The following is a 17,276-nucleotide window of genomic DNA, read 5'->3' as shown; positions in this document are numbered from 1 at the left end:
CCATAAGAGTGTTTTTTATTTTTCTGTTTTATTTTCCCCTGTTGTTTCCATTGGATGATCTGTTAATCTATCTTCACATTTACTTGTTTAATTCCTTACTGATCCCAAAAACACATTGTATGATTTTTATTTTACAGTTGTTAAAGTTCCCCCACCCCCCCCCCCCCAACCCATGGTCTTGGAATGTGATTGGTGGTAAATATTGCATGTACACTTGGGTAGTATGATTATTCTGCTGCTTTTGGGTGGAATGTTCTCTGAGTATTAGTGAGATCTGGGTGGTCAATGGTAATTTTGTTTATCTTATATTCTTTCTGATTTTATGTCTACTTGTCCTCTCAGTTACTAAGATAATTCACCATCTGGTGAATTTTTCTTTTTTTCTTTTCTTTCTTTCTTTTTTTTTTTTGCTTAAGTTTTTCTGGTTCTTTTTTATATCTTCTTTTTCACTGAGATTTTCCATCTTTTCACTTGTTTCAAGTATGGTCACTTCTTGGAATGCATTTAAAGTCTCTTTCTAATAAGACAGTCATCTCAAAGTTATTGTCTGTTACTTACTTTTTCCTCATGACTTGATATTTTCCTGGTTCTGTGTTGAGTTATTTTAGATCGTATTCTGGACATCTTGACTATAATATTGGGAGGCATTGGGGTCTTGTTTGAATACTGGGGAAAATGTTGGTACTTTTTTTTTTTTTTTAAATGCGGAGTACCTTTTGCAGGCTGTGCTGCAGTTCCAGTTTCAAAGCATTTGTGGTGCTTCTTGGATCAGCTGCATGTGGGTGCCCGTCGGCATTCTTGCCTGGAGATCAGTTATCAAAGCCCGTGGTTTGCTCTTGAGGGTCTGATTCTGTCAAGCTCAGCTCCCTGGTGAGCTTAGGAGTTCATGCTTGACTTTGTCTGCTCTCTGAATCGATCTCCTTTCTGAAATATTCCCAAATTACTGGGGGCTCCTATCCCTATGTGCCTGCTACAAAGCCAGGATGTGAGCTTCCCCCTCTGTGTGTCTACATGGAGGACTGACTGTCCAGAGGCACAGAGAAGGAAATCAGAGTGATGCAAACTGGCCTCCTGGTTTTGGGACCTCAGCTCTTTGGGTCAGTGAGGTGGTTTGTATCAGGGAGGTGTGTGAGCCTGTCCCACCAATACTGCTCTGATGTCATTATCTCCTGTGGTTTGCTTTGAGGCTGGGCTGGGAGAAAAGGGAAGAAAAAAAGGGAAAAGACTCAGGGATTCTCCTACTTTCTGTGGCCCTTCATAGTACCTTTTCCCACTTATTGGACCAGGAAGAGAGGCTGCCCTTGGAGCTCTGTCTGGCTATACCCAGGGCATGCCTCTGGACTCCACGCTGCCTTTCAGTTGAGGACAGGTGGTACTGGAGAGAGATGCAGCTCACTGCCAGTTCAGAATAACTTCAGTTTCTGGCTCCTACTGTGATCCACCTTCTAACATTTATTTTTTGAGTCTTCATCTTCAGCTCAGTGCATTCTATGATTTATAGTTGCATTCAGTGGGAGAGACAAGGTAGATTGTGCTTACTCCATCTTTTCCAGAATTGGAACTCACCTTTTTTTTTTTTTTTTTTTAACACAAACCAATTCATGTCACTCATCTGCTTAAAACTCTCAAAATAGCTTCCCATTATGCTTGGAATGAAATATGAATATTTCCCTATGACCTTTCCTCTGTTTTTACTCCTACACCACTCTCTGCTTGTTCTGTTCCTTGATCACACTGTGCCTTACGATTTTTGCTTTAACTGCTCATTCTCTCTGGAAAGCTGTCCTCCAAGACCATCACATGATTGCTTTCTTGTTGTTGGATTCCCAACTGAAACATCATTTCTTCAGGGAGGCCCTTGTTTGCCATCAGATCTGAAGTCATTTTAAAACATCTGTGTTAATGTCAAGAGATTCACTTAATTTTTAAGAAATATTTGTGTCATACATGTCTTATGCTCTGCCTCATATAGTAGCCCACTTTTAGACTAGCTATTGCCGTGGCAACCAAATTTATGCAGGTGTCACCTGATAGCACCTTACCATAGCCGTCGTGAGCATCTCTTGCTTTCTGGAATATTCTAACTGCCTTCTCTGAGGCTGTAGGTTTGGGTGGCTATGGGTAGTCTCTCTGCACAGTGCATGGATGAAGTGTGAGAGAACTGACCCCTCTGGGGGAAAGCTTGACTAGTGAGGGAAAGAGTTGGGAGAGCAATTATTTCCTATTCTGTGCCTCAGGCGTACAGTGTGAAGCGCAGTCCTCTCGGCTCCACAGAAGGACGATGATTGAGCCCCAGCTGCCGACAGGGCCGCCAGCTCAGCGACGCACAGCAACATGCCCTCTGGCATCACCTTCTCCTCTGCTGCCCCACTTTGCCTACTCTACATGCTTCCTGGCATCCCTTCTCTAAGCACTAGCTCTGTGCAAACCCTTTTCTCAGGCTCTGCTTTCTGGGGGGATCCCAGGCTAACACAGTATTCTAAATGACTTTAAAAGTAACTTTTTATAAGACATTTCAAGTATAAGAAACATAAATAAATGTCTAGGAGGTATCAATTTATCTACCATACAGACTTGTCCATTTTTAATATTTCAGTATATTGTATTTGCTTTTATGTTTTTAATTTAAAGAAATAAAAATATGCTGTTAAAGCTCTGTATATTCTTCCACACTGTGTCTCTTGCTCTCTTAGCATGAATGACTACTCTTAAATTTGATATTTATAGACAATATCGAGTATTTTAAAACATATTTTAAAATTTGATATACATATATATTGTATATCTTCTGCAACTTATTTACCCAGCAATTTTAATATGAGATTTGTCTGTGGTGGGGCATATAGTTCTTTTAAATTCATTGTCACCTCTGCATAGGTTTCCATCATATAACTCTACCATTGTATGTCTGTATCTACTCTCCAGTTGATGTGCACTTAGTTAAAAGCAGTTCTTTACTTTTATAAACGATGTTGCATTGAACACTTTTGAATGTGCCCTTTTACCAGACTCTGAGTTGACCAAGATAGGCAGCTACAAATGGAATTGTTAGGTCAAACTCTTTTTCTGTCTGAAGGAGTTGTACCAATTTGTATCCCTACCAGCAGTGACAGGAATTCCCGTATTTCCTGTTGATCTATAGCTTGACCAACTCTTGGTACTGGGACGCTTTAAAAATATTTCCAATAGGTTGGGTGAGAAATAATACTCTTGGGGTTTATTTCCATTTCTCTAACTACTAGTTGGATTGAGCTTCTGTTCCTGTTTATTGGTCATTGGGTTTTCCCTACTTTAAATTATTGATTCTTGTCCTTTGCTTAATTTTCTATTGGGTCATTTTTTTCTTATTCATTTATAGGAGTTCTCTATAAATTCAGAATTCAAATCCTTAGTCAATTTAATGTGTTGCAAATGCCTGTGAAAAGATATTTGCAACACATTAAAAATGAAGCTTGTCTTTGCTTTGGTTTTTGATGTTTTTCATTGTACCAAAATTCTTAATTTTAATGCAGCCAAAGATTTTATTCTTTTCCCTTATATTTTATATGTATTATAACTCATTTGAGAAGTCTTTCTTTTTTCCAAGGTCATGAACTGTTCGTCTATATTTTGTCTAAAGATTTTTAAATATTGTTTTTCTATATTTAGCTATTCATTCTGTTTGGAATTTATTTTTATATATGATGTGAGGTAGGGATCTAATTTTCTGTGTACCTGCATAGTCATTTTTCCCAGCACTATTCAGTGACTCTTGTCCTAATTAATCAACACCACCAATACAATCATCTCTCCAGTTTCCGTATATTCATGGGTCTGCTTTGTAGCTATCTTTTCTTTCACTAATGTATTTCTCTGTCACTGCCCCAAGTGCCTCTGTCTTCATGATTACAGCTTTATAACAATTCCTGACATCTAGTAGGCCAGATTCCTTCCAAAAAACCTCCCACATCATTGTTTTAACAAAACCCTTTTGGGATTTTTCTTATTGAGTTGCATTGAGTTTATAGAAATTTGGAAAGAGATAATTTCTTTAAAAATATTAAGTCTTTCCATCTTTGAACATAACGTGGGTTGAGCATCCCAAAACTTGAAATGCTCCAAAATTCAAAACTTTTTGAGCACTGACATGATGCTCAAAGGAAATGTTTATTGGAGTGTTTTGCATCTCAGAGTTTTGGATTTGGGATGCTCACTTGGTGAGTATAATGCAGGTATTCCAAAATCTAAAAACAAAATTTGAAACACATCTGGTCCAAGCATACTCAACCTGTACATCTGTACACTTATTTTTCTTCTTTAATATTGTTCCATGAATTTATAATTTTTTACATAAATATCATGCATATATTTTGTTAGATTTATTTCTACCTGTGTTGTGGACTGTGTTGCTATTATAAATGTATTTTCTCAAAAAGTTTGTCTTGTAATTGTTTTTAGTTGATGTGTATGACTGGTATTGATTGTATGTCTTAATCTTTTATTCAACAATCTTTTTCAACTTTTTTTATAAGTTTATAAAAAATGACAGCAAATTTTATTTTTTAAAACAACCCCATCGGTCCTGCCCTTTTCCCTCACAGGAGTATAATAGCCATGAATGTAGGGATCTTGTGTTTCTCATTCAGTTCCTCAGGAGGTATTTTTTGGATGAAATACTTAATAAAATCTCCAATTTGGGGCTGAAGAAACAGTGCCCACTTACTGTATCAGAGTGGTTTTATTAATATGTAACTGCTCTCTTTGCTGAAAAAGGGCTTATTTTTTTCACCTGGCAGCCTGGTCTCCCACACTCAACCTGACTACAGATTTCCAAAATAGCTGGGCTCCTCCATGCTGCCGGGACTTTGTTCCCTTGTGTCTTCTAAGCCAGGCAAACGTGTCTGTCCCCTTCAGAGACTCGCCTTGGTCTCAGCTCTTCCAGGAAGCTTTCTTGGATTTCCCCATACTTCAGACAGATGTGTCCAGAAAAAAAAAAAAAAAAAACCCAAAAAGCAAACAAGAATTAAGGTAAACCATATGCTCAGAGCATCAGCCTTAAAACCAAGCATCCAAAGCCATATGGAAAGGTACACAGAATAAATGACATTATGATGGCACAAACCACTGCTGCAGTCTGGGAAAGGAAACTTATGAATAACAGATAGGAAGCCAAGCTCCACCAATACATCATCATGTCAACAATTAGAAGGAATAGAAACACTAGATCCAGACGCCCCCACACTCAGACAGTGAGTCAGAAAAAAGAAGAGCAAGAGGACAGAAATGCATTGTGTATTGATGCTGCTCATTCCTGTGCCATTTCCTAAGCACTGTATTCTGTGAGTGAAAATAAAATATATTTGAACCTTTTATTCCAGGCTTTTAAAAAATCACTTCAATTTTCCTCCTCTGATAAATGTTTTACGAGTTCCCTTTTCTGATGAAAGATTTTGCTGTGATTAAAGATTTCATGAAGTTATGACAACAGAGGAATAGATCTTCATTCTCGGAAGCTCATTTTTCTGTGAGCTGAGTGAAGAGGCCTCTTGTAGGCAGCTGTCAGAGCTAATGAATGTTTTCCAAGCGCCAAACCTCTGGGGAAGGCAGCCCCACCCAGAAAACCCAGACTCAACTGATGGGAGCTGTCATCTCAAGGTGTGCGGCACCTGTTGACGCTGTGCTACATGATATAAATGGTGACATGTGGCCGTGTGCAGTGGCTCACACCTGTAATCCCAACACTTTGGGAGGCCTAGGCGGGCAGATCACCTGAGGTCAGGAGTTTGAGACCAGCCTGGCCATCATGGTGAAACCCTGTCTCTACTAAAAATACAAAAATTACCTGGGCATGGTGGCGGGCACCTGTAATCCCAGCTACTCAGGAGGCTGAGGCAGGAGAATCTCTTGAACCCAGGAGGTGGAGGTTGCAGTGAGCCGAGATTGCGCCACTGCACTCCAGCCTGGACGACAAGAGTGAGATTCTGTCAAAAAAAAAAAAAAGAAAAAGAAAAAGAAAAAGAAATGGTGATGTGTTCCTGCTTTCCGCCTGGGAGCAGGTCACACACGCCCATGTTCTGAAAAATTGATATTTCACAGATGCCCCGTGGCCTTTTGACAAAGTCCTACTTGTGTGTGCATGTGTATGAGAGTGTATATGTGTGTGCGTGAACTTCTGGGCCTGTCACTCTACCCCCTGTACCTCAGTTCCGCTCTCTGGAAATTGCCGAGGACATGTGTGGCTTTGGAATGAATAGAAGTCCACATCTATCGGGAAAAGCCAAGGGTTTCGAGCTCTGCATCCAGGGCCCCAGGCATCACAGCAGCATGGCTGTCCTCTCCTGAGCCTCCGTCTCCAGTGCAGGGGGCTCCACGGACTACCCCCGAGGCTGTTGTCATGAAGTCACAGGCTATTGTCCCTTTCTTTGACCGGACTTTCCTTTAACAGCCAGCAAAGCCTTGCCTCCCACTTGGAGAAATACATTTGAGAATTCAAATGCCCTTTGGAAGGCCATGTTTTGAAGTCACACTAGGCTAATAATAATGACCCAGAGCACAGATCTTTTTCTCTGTGTTTTCTCCCCCCATGAAAACTGTTTACCCTGCTCTTCCAAGAAGAATGGCCTCTGCTCAGTTGCTGTCATCTGTGTCTGTCCTGTCGTGGGTGCAGCCATCCACTGAGCTCAGCAGACATTTATCGATGACCTGTTATGTGCTGACTGTGATACTTGGTGTCTGAGATACTGTATGAGTTTTCGGCAAGCATTCAACTGTGATGTTAACCTATCAGATGGTGATGGACACAGACGGCGCGTTTGGGGCTGGATTTTTCCACTTTGTACATGGAGCTCACACGGCTAGAGAGAGGCCGGCAGTGCAGGGCTGCCACGGCCACCCAAAGAAGTGACTGCTCTCAAGCACCTCCGACCCTGCTCTGTCATCCACAGCCTGTGGTTTTTGTCCTTAGTGTCCCTGATGGTTACTGAGCTTCTGGGCATCCTGCTTGCTTCTAGGGAGAAAGGAAGGGGAGTGAGGAAGGCGGAAGGCTAAAAGCCTTCTCCCAGGACATCGCATTTGTATTTGGGAAGGAAAGTCTCTAGGGGACTGTGCCTTACTGGCTGGAACTTCACCACATGGACCAGCCCTTGCAAGGAACAATGGGAACTTGAGCATTTTACTTGTCACCTCTGGAGGAGAGGAAACAAAAGAGTAGAGGCTTCGGAGGGTGATGAGTAGACCCCGCAGTGTCTGCCCCAGTTCGAGAGGTGCCCGCATGGGAGAAGCTCGTGCTGGGTGTGCACACACACACAAGCAGGACATGCGTCACCACGCTTCAGGGCCCAGCGTGGAACCTGGTAGCTGAAGATGCTGGCTTGGACACAGCATCCTTGAATGACACTGTATGCCTGTGTTTCTCTGCAGATGATCAGACTTTAGAGTCAGGTGTTCCAGTCGTCAGTGTATATTGAGGTTTGGAGAATTCGGGTTACCTTCCCAAGGCCACTTGGTTGGTAAAAGGCATGGCTGAGCTGTGAACACATGTCCCCAGGACCCCGGGCCCAAGGAGGAGCTGATGCCTACACCCACTCCTTAGAGTTCACACTCGTGTTCAGAACCAGTCTCCGTAATCCTCTGAGCCCAGGAGCACTTGGCATTTCGATATACTTTGCCCTTCTTAAGTGGTGGGAAGTCTTTGGAGAGGAGAAAAAGGGAGAGTCATTCCTCTTTGGCTGTCAGAGGATTCTGAACCTTCTTTTTTCTTTAATGCAGTACCCGGCAGTGTCACCTGCTCCTGGATGTCTTCAACTCCACCGAGCATGAGCTGACCGTCAGCACCAGGAGCAGCGAGGCGCTCATCCTGCACGCTGGCGAGTGCCAGCGGTAAGTGTCCCATAGACCCTCGCGCCGCCGCAGGCCACCCTCTGCCTTCACCACGCTGCTTGGGAGGGTGTGGAGATAATCCACCCCAAGTCCTCAGAGGATGGGCAGTTTGTCTCCCTTTCAGAGATACCGTAGTGACTATTCAAGTTTCGTGGGAGAATCTGGAGTCGTTTTAAATTAGAGCTAAGTGCAAAGTAGGTAAAGCCGGATGGCGTCTGAGGAAGTAGCAACATGTGCTTTCAGAGCCCACATTTGAGGACCCAGCAGCATCCAGGCATCTTTGCTGTTAAATTCTTAAGAAAGTGGTATCTGGGCTGGGTGTGGTGGCTCACACCTGTAATCCTAACACTTTGGGGAGGCCAAGGCAGGCAGACCACCTGAGATCAGGAGTTCAAGACCAGCCTGGCCAACATGGTGAAGCCCCGTCTCTACTAAAAATACAAAAACTACCCGGGCATGGTGGTGCATGCCTGTTATCCCAGCTACTCGGGAGGCTGAGGCAGGAGAATCGCTTGAACCCGGGAAGCAGAGGTTGCAGTGAGCTGAGATCGATCGTACCACTGTACTCCAGCCTGGGCGACAGAGCGAGACTCCGCCTCAAAAAAAAAAAAAAAAAAAAAGAGGTGGTATCTGGAAATATTTGGCATCAGTCTGGGAACTGCATGTCAGCATCAAGAGGAATTAATGCTACAGAAAGACAGGCAAGGCTCAGGCCTTCGGGAGGGGAGCACAGTCACCCAAGCCCAGTCTCTGTAGGGCAAAGAGAGGCGGCACTACCAATTGCTGGCCAGGGTCAGCCTCAGGAGACCCCTGGCCCGGCAGAGGTGAGTGAGGAGCTGATGCGGAAGTGAGAGCTGGTCAGGAGCGAGGCCAGGGCATGCCCGGAGGCAGGTGGAGCTCAGTGACTCCGGGGTGATGCTGTCCTTCCATGGCGGAGCCCCTCAGTGGCCCCTGACCCACTCTCCACTCACCCTCCCTCCATACTAAGAGGCTGTGCTTCCAAGCCCAGCCTGGTTCTAGGGACACACACTTACACATGGAATTCTAGAGGGAATAATATTTTTATTTTTAATTGCTGAAGACTTCAAACATACAGAAAATCACTTAGAAACTGGCATACCCACATTCTAGATTTTGTTTTATTTGCCCCAGATCTTTCTCTCTCTCTCTCTCTCTGCCTCTTTCATTTGTTTTAAGGAAATAAAATGTTTTTTAAAATAGCAACATTAACATTATCAATCAGTGGTGGAATGTAAGTCTAAACCGCGATGAGACAGCATGACACACTCATCAGGATGGTTAAAGACAGCACCAAATGTTGGTGAGGGTGTGAAGCAACTGAAACTCTCATGCCTTGTGGGTGGGGATATAAAATAGTGCAGCTGCTTTGGAAAAAGGTCTGGGGCTATCCTATAAAATTAAACATACACTTACCCTTTGCCCAGCTATTTCAACCCTAGTTATTTATTTAAGGATAATATGAAACATATGGTCACAAGAAGACCTATACAACGTTCCTAGCCAGAAAATAGAGGCCAGGTGTCCATTACAGGAGAACGGACAAACAAATGGTGGTGTTTTCTTACAAACGGAACGGTGTGGTACTCTGCAACAAAAACGAATGAATTACTCATACACAGAACAGCACTTGCAACTCTCAGGAACAGGATGCTGGGTGAAAGAAGCCTTACCCAAAGTGCATATGCCATGTGGTTCCATTGATACGAAATGCTGTAGGTTGCTGCAAAAGTAATTGCGGCTTTTGCCATTACTTTTACACCAACCTATAGAACAAGCAGAACCAATTTACGATGGAAAAACTCAGAACATTGGTTCCTTCTGGAGAGATTGGAACAGGGTTTGATCGGGAAAGGGCATAAGGTAATTTTCTAGGTGATGGTCATGTTGTATACATCAGTAGGGTTTTGGGTTACACACGTGTATCTATTCGTCAAAACTCAGCAACTAATCACTTGAGATTTGTACATTTCCTGATGTATCAGCTTTATATCAGAAGGAAAAACTAAGCCAGTGTTGAGCTCTGTCAATGATATGCACACTGGAGGGTTTGGGGTCGGGGCATGATAGCTACAATAGTCTTTGAGTTCTATAAAATATCTGACAGATTAATAGATGGGCAGATGAACACATTAGGTGCTAATGCAAATATAGTATAATGTTAACAGTAGCGTCTCTTAATGGGCATATGGGGTGTTCAGTGTAAATCTTTTTCACCTTATATTTGAAATTTTTTAGAAGAAATTGTTGGCAAAAATAAAAGTAAAAATAGCTAAACTCTTCTTTTCTGCCCACCTCATCCCATCTTCTTTTCTCTTTCCTTCCTCTTTAAGGTAATTTCTTTCTTAGAGGTGATGGTATCATTCCACATCCATGTTTTACTACTTTATTGTATAGACATATATCCCCACCCAAACATTATTTTGACAGTTTTTTTGTTTGTTGGTTTTTTGTTTTTTTGATACAGAATCTTGCTCTGTCACCCAGGCTGGAGTGCAGTGGCACAGTCCTGGCTCACTGCAACCTCCACCTCCTGGGTTCAAGCGATTCTCCTGCCTCAGCCTCCTGAGTAGCCAGGATTACAGACACCTGCCACCATGCCCGGCTAATTTTTGTATTTTTAGTAGAGATGGGGTTTCACCATGTTGGTCAGGCTGGTCTTGAACTCCTGACCTTGTGATCCGCCCGCCTCGGCCTCCCAAAGTGCTGGAATTACAGGCAAGAGCCACTAGGCCTGGCCGAGAGTTTTTTTTTTTCAATGGCATAAGTGGTTCCATATCATATATGTCCTTTTAAAACTTTAAAAATCAGCGTTATTCTTTGGAGCCAAATATAAATCTGGTTCTTTCATTTGAACTGCTATTAATATTTCATTGTGTAAATATGCCACTTTATTCATTTCCATGCTAATGCACTCACTGTGAGGTGGCTTCCAGGGTATTCATATTTAATGTGATTATTGTTAATGACATGCATGAATGTCAAGCCAGGCCCTGCAGCCTTGTAGCAGGTCCTGTTTGGGCTGCTGGAAGCTAGAGATTCAATGGCTTGGGGGGCATTTATGGCCTGCCTTTGAGAGGTGCCAGAAAATCCTCCTTCCCAAGATCCCTTGGAAAGGACTTGTCACTTGGGTGTGGGTATGCGTGTGGGGCTGGTGTATGCTTCTGTGTGTATGAGCTGTGAGGGCTGTGGCTGGATGCTGTGGCACCTCAGGTTCCTCAGGATGAGGACAGGTGCCTTCGGGGAACATCGATGCATCCTCTGGGGTCTACGCCTTTGGCAGTGCTGGGTCCAGTGCTGCTGCATAGGGAACTGTCAGCCCTCGGACTGCTCTTTCTTATCTAAATACCTTGATGTAGTCCAAGATCCCAGAGAACATAAATCTGGTCTTCTTATGACACTAGTATAAAACACTTTAAAGAAATTATAAATTGCTAAGCTTGTCCTGTATAGTAAACTTGACTCATTCTTGGCAACGCGAGGCTGATGACATTAACAATCCCAGCTGCAAATAATCACAATTTAGTCTTGTGCTTCAGGCTTTTTTGTTATTAAGTTTTTGCTTAAATTCTCATTTCTGAATGCTTCTAACTCGAATATTCTTTTATTTATTCATAAAATATTCATTCAATAAATATTGATACTTCAGCAATTTGCTGTGTGGTAAGCCCCGTGTCAGGCTTCAGGCGTGCTGAGAAGAATAAATAAGGGCCCCTCCTTGCTGGGGATTGGCAACACATTGGGACAAGTGTCTAACCCAGCCAGAGCGGCTGCCCTTTTCTGCCTGACAAGGGCATCTTGCTGTCCCGGGCCGGGTGGGAGCGGTGGGTGAACTAGAGGTCATGAAGTTACGTCCATCTGGGAAGTCATCTTAGGCGCTTCCCCCGCTGTGCCCACTGCTGGGGACACCCATGAATCCATGCAACTCTGCCCTGAGCCCTAGAATGCATGATTCCCTTCCCCTCCCTTTCCCAAACCTCTCTCAGTGCCTCACCGGCCTCCTGTGGGTCAGATGCACACTCGGCCTCCGTGGAGGGTTGTGCAGAGCAGTGCAGGTGGAGGAAGTGGAAATGGCTCTACCTTACTTCGCAACACCGGACAGCACCTTACAGACCTCAGACCTGGTCCCTGTCCTTCCAGGCTTTGTGTCTTGAGTATCCAGTTCCTTCCCGGAGTCCTGAGCTGAACCTCTCTCCTGGCTCTCCCGTTCCCCTACGAAGAGGCACCCCTGCCACCACCCCCCCACCCCCCACCCCCAGGCTGTGCTAAACCTAAAGAAGCTTCCTTTGCCTGCAATCTGCCCTCTGGAGTAGGGAGGGCGTGGGCTCTGCCTGGAGGTGTGGGCAGTAGTGGGGCTGAGACTCCAGCTTCATCGCTACCCGCAGGAGCGGAAGGTGGTGCTCTCACTGCTACCTGGGAGGGAGGCAGGTGCACAGAACTTCTCTCTGTAGATAGCACAGCCTACTCTTAAAGGAAGAGCCAGATTCCTGGAATTAACATGGCTTGGATGCTGCCGTTTGCAGAACTGGCATTCAAAGGTGGCCTGCCATCTGAGAGACCAACCCCAGTTAGATAATTGTGGTGCCTGCCGCCTCTCCTCCCTCCTAGTAGGAAGGGGTGATCTCATCTCACCCAGTGCAAGAGCTATGGATAGAAATGTGTCCCCAACAGCACGAGGAGGAGCAACATGCTTCCTGGGGGAAGAGAGGATGGAAATAGTATTTACTGAGCACTTCCCATATGAAGTCACATTCAGTCCTCATAATATTCTCATGTGGGAACAGTGTCCTCATTTTATAGATAAGCAAAATGAGTGGCTGATCAAAGCCACTTTGTGGAACCCCGTCTGTTTGACATCCAGGCTCTGCCCTGCTGCTCCACACACCAAGGGGAGATGATGCTGGAGCCAAGCTTGGGATGGTGTGAGAGAGGCCGGGGCGGGGGCAAAATTCTGTTTATTTCCCACTTTCTGCTCTGTGCAGCCTTTGGTAAGTTGGGTTCAAGATTGTAAAGTCCAGCTTCACCCAGCAGAAGAAAGGGTGAGACGGAGAAGCAAACTGGGCCTTTGATATCCAGGGTGTTCATTTGTTAATTCACCAAATATTTCCTGTGTATCTCTGAGGTGCCAGGCCCTGCTGGGAGTGAAGCTGCTGAGTACGTGTGGCGCTGCCTGTGTTTTCACTACACTTATATTTAGGTGTGGAAGAAAAGCACACAAACAGGCAATTGTTATACAGTGTGAGGAGAATGCAGAGCACATAGGAGGGGGGCCTAGGACTGGGGGGCCAAGGAAGGTGGCTAGGAGGGCTTCCTGGAGGAGGTGATGAGAATATGGAAATGCTGAGCTGCTGTAACAAAATACCGTAGACTGGGTGGCTTATAAACAACCGAAAATTATTTCTCATGGTTCTGGAGACTGCAGGTTCAAGATCAAGACGCTGGGCAGATTCTGGAGGCTGCAGGTTCAAGATCAAGACGCTGGGCAGATTCTGTGGGTGGTGAGGGCCCATTTCCTGCTTCGTAGTTGGAGGCTTCTCACTGTGTCCTCACATGGTGGGAGGGGCAAAGGGTTTTTCTCAAGCTTCATTTAGAAGAACACTGATCCTAGTCATGTGGATTCCATCTTCATGAGCTGATCACCTCCCTGAAGCCCTGCCCTTTAATATAATCACCATGGAGGGTAGGATTTCAGCATGTAGATTTCGTGGGGCATAAACATTCATTTACAGCACGACGTGACGAGTGAGCAGGAGGTGGCCAGGGCCAGTGTGCCAGGGAGAGCCGTGCAGGCAGGGGGAGCAGCATGGTGGAGGGGAGTGTGGTGGGGTGGTAAGTGTGAAAGAGGTGTTCATAGACTGTGAATATTAGAGTTTTTAGAAATTAGCAGTGCCACTCTTATCATATTTCTTAGCGAGATCTTGTTAGTCTCATACTTTACAATGGAATACTGACGCGATTGGATGTAGAAAGTACTTTTTCACCTTCCTAATCTCTCCTTTAAAAGGTCCTTTGGAAATTAGTGACTCATCCCTCAGCTTGTGAGTTTCTGTGGCATGTGTGATACATCAGTTCTGTAATTAAGGACCATTAGTTAACCTTGCTTTTGCCAGATGTGATTTGTGATGCTTGGTGCCTGGTGAGTCTGTTTCCTGGGCCCCAGGCCGTTGGTCATGACATTCGGAACCCTGTTTCCAGTCGAGCAGCTGGAGATCTGTATTAACTTGTATTTCTACCCCGGGGCAGTGTTGGGAAAGACACCACTTTCATAGGCAGTTCTACAGGGAGTGGGCTTTGCACTCCTTTTTCCCTATGAGTAAAAGAGGTTGAGACCCACCAGGGGCATGCAGTCAGTCGGAGCTGGAACTGGGCTGCTGAGCACCAGCCACCTGTTCTCCACCGCCTGCCTTTCTGTGGGAGTTGCCCATGGTTCCCTAGGCTGCGTTCCCAGAATCGGCCTTCCCTCCTCGTCCAGTTTCCATGCACAACCAGAAACAGTGGATGTCTCTCCTTAGTAAAACCGCATGAACTTTCTTAGGAAAATACAGTGTTGGCAGCAGCAGCAGCAAATTTACTGGAAAATTAAGATACGACAATTGTGGTTTTTTTGCCTAATTATCAAACCATTGAAATTAAATTTCATGACAACCCTCATGTATGCATAAACCTCTTTATAATGTATGATAATAGATGTTATCTCATTACATGCTTTAAGATGCCCGGCTCTGTCCCCCTCGCTCGCTGCAGGGACACCGCATTTAGAGGGTGCAGCGGACCTGGCACCGAAGCACCCAAACGCTGCGGCTGCTGGGGAGATGGACCGCCGGCAGGATCTGAGCGGCCAGCTCTGGCTGTGTCTTGATAGAGCATCCACGTGGATGATGGCATGGCTCTGCTGCGAGAGGGGCAGGGAAGAGCTCCACAGGCAACGGCCAACCTGGGGGCTCCACAACTTCTCCTCAAGGATGCTTTGAGGAAGTGGTTTCTGGGCAACCCCATCTCCTGGGGGTTATGTGGGTGCTGCACTTTCCTGTTTATCCCAGGTCAGAGCAGCCCCCAACTCAACTATCTGGCTACTCCTCTCGCCTGTCTCTAACTTTTTGTTTCTGGTTTAATTCCTTCAAACATTCCAAAGAACCTTGTGAATCATCAAAGTGATGCTTAATCGTGTGGAGCCCAGTCTTCTTGCAGGTTGTTATTGAAGCTCATTTATACTGTGTTGGCATTGCTCATCCCTCTGTGTTCCTTCTGCAGTCTGAGTTACAGATGAGTTTTTGCGTGGATTTTCTTTGTACCTTGTTTTTCAATCTGAAAGGAAATGAGGAGAGTCCCTCAGAAACATAATTTCTAGAAACAAGGAGAAAGCATCCTGATGTGCCCTCATCCCTTCAGCTGATGTGGGGAGATGGAGACCCGAGGTCAGTTAGTGAGCCCATGGCAGAGGCCTGCTAGATCCTGGGCTCTGGACTCCCTGGCCAGAGCTGTCTCTGCAACCCCCACTGGCCCCACTAATGAGCAAGTTTTACAGTTTTCCTGATACAAACCCAGATGGCTCTGGGATCAATAGGGACCTCCCAGTGATTAATAGGCAGAGGGAAGGAACGTTCGCGTTCAGCCTGGAGAAGCAATTGGATTCGAGAAATTCAATGCTGGGGAAGATGCAGTGGTTTGCTGACTCAGATGCCAAGAGAAATTCTTCTCTCTTCGTGAGAAAAGAAAAATAGGATGACTTGATTGGCTTTCTACACACCACGCGCCTCTTTGCTCCTCAGAAACCTTCGACAGGAGGTTTTCCTTCTGGGTCTTTGCCTCTGTTGTCCGTGGGTGGCTTCTGTGGTGGGGAAATGTCTGGAGCCTTTCCTAGTGCGTGGGAGGTGGGGGGCGTGTGGCTCCTCCCACGCCCACCCTGTCTGCAGACCTGTTCCCAGCTGTCCACTTGCTGGGCTGAGATGAACACGCACGGCCTGGAGCCACACGGAGCCCTCTGCAGCCTCAGCTCCGCCCCGAGCTGGCTTCGCGTGCCTGGGCAGGGCCTCACTGTGCGCCGAGTGCTCTTCATAAAGTAGGAATCGAATCCATGCCCGGCAGGTTGATCTAAAGAGCAGCGTTAGAGGCCATGCCCGATGCATGGCCAGTGGCCAGCCGTTGGTGATGGTGCTGTTACCTCCTGGTGCCCCTTTGTTACAGTGATAATTTCAAAGCTGTCCCCCTCCAGATCGCACGGCTGGAGCACGTCATGGCTCGTGTGCAGGGCAGGCATTCCGGGACTTTTGTTTCCTTCTTGTGGAGGTGACCGGACCCAATTTCTGCTCAAGTAGTTGGTTGTTATTTGGGGCCCCATTTGCCTGGATTCTCAGTGGCATTGAGAGTGGAGGCAGAGAAAGTTCTCCTGGCAGTGGTCAGGAGTGAGGAGCCACCCGGTTAGTGAACAGAGAAGATTCGCTATGGAGAACTGTGTCCGAGGTGTAACGTTGGTAGCTGGGCCCGGGCAGGCAGAGGACAACACTGAGGTGTGCCAGTTATGGGGCGGCTGCAGGGAGGGGTGTGGTCCCTCGGGGTTGGCATCTTGTTAGAGAAGTCTGGGGGGGCATGGAGCTGCCACAGCCATTTGAGAAGGGGACACCTGGGGTCTTGGAAGTGAGGTGCGATGTCACTGGGGGGCACCTGCAGGAATCATAGACAGAAAACTCTCAAGGGGCAAGGGGAGGCCCAGGGAGAGCAGATCGCTTCTTCCCTCTGTGGTCCGAAGGCCTCCCGCCAGCACCCATGGGCAGAGCGGGAATGTGGTCTGTGGAGTCTCAGCCCCACACCCCAGCTGGCAGAGAGGAGTCAGGGCGTCACTTGCCCATCAGCCACGGCTCTTCTTTCCCTCAAGCCCCGCTTTAGGCCAGCTCTGTCCTGGGTCCCCCTGGCGGTGCTGTGAGGGGGGCTGTCCCGTCCTCGATGCTGTGGGTCTCTTGGTCCCCCGGCCTTGCTGTGAGGGGCGCTGTCCTGTCCTCCCCAACACTGTGGGTCTCTTGGATGGGGTTTGTTGTTTTCCACCTCAGATTCTCCCTCTTGCTGTACTAGAGGTTCGTAGACTTTGCTGTGTGTTGTCATCACCCGGGGGTCTTTACTAAAGAGGGGTGCCTGTCCCCTCCCCTCACCCGCCAGCATCCTGACTGGACTGGCTGGACGCAGCCTGGGCATTGGGATATTTAATCTCCTCTGGTGCCGACCGTGCACCCGAGTGCAGGAGCCATGACGCCAGGCTGCAGCTGTCTGCGAGCAGCACCCGTGTGCGTTCATGTCCGACCTTCCCACCACCTTGGTCCTCCATCTGGCCTGTGCTGCGCTAGAGACGTTTGGCTTGTGAGTGGGCGGGTGAGTGGGAAGCTCCGTGGCAGCGTCTGGCCAGAGCCCAG

The 17,276-nt window shown here is 46.4% G+C and overlaps 1 protein-coding gene across 5 annotated transcripts in view; it reads left to right on the top strand.

Moving 5' to 3' along the window:
* The window catches only part of TRAPPC9 (trafficking protein particle complex subunit 9), a 725,402-nt gene that overhangs the window by 465,525 nt on the left and 242,601 nt on the right, over positions 1-17,276 (top strand). For all 5 annotated transcript variants that reach the window (XM_014346060.6, XM_034966644.3, XM_034966648.3 and 2 more), the window contains one exon: positions 7,747-7,857. In XM_014346060.6, coding sequence (XP_014201546.4) covers positions 7,747-7,857 — 111 coding nt within the window. The remainder of the gene's footprint in view (positions 1-7,746; positions 7,858-17,276) is intronic.

Source organism: Pan paniscus, chromosome 7 (genome assembly GCF_029289425.2).
Source record: "Pan paniscus chromosome 7, NHGRI_mPanPan1-v2.0_pri, whole genome shotgun sequence".
NCBI lineage: Eukaryota > Metazoa > Chordata > Mammalia > Primates > Hominidae > Pan > Pan paniscus.
This window is presented reverse-complemented; position numbering and strand designations above follow the sequence as displayed.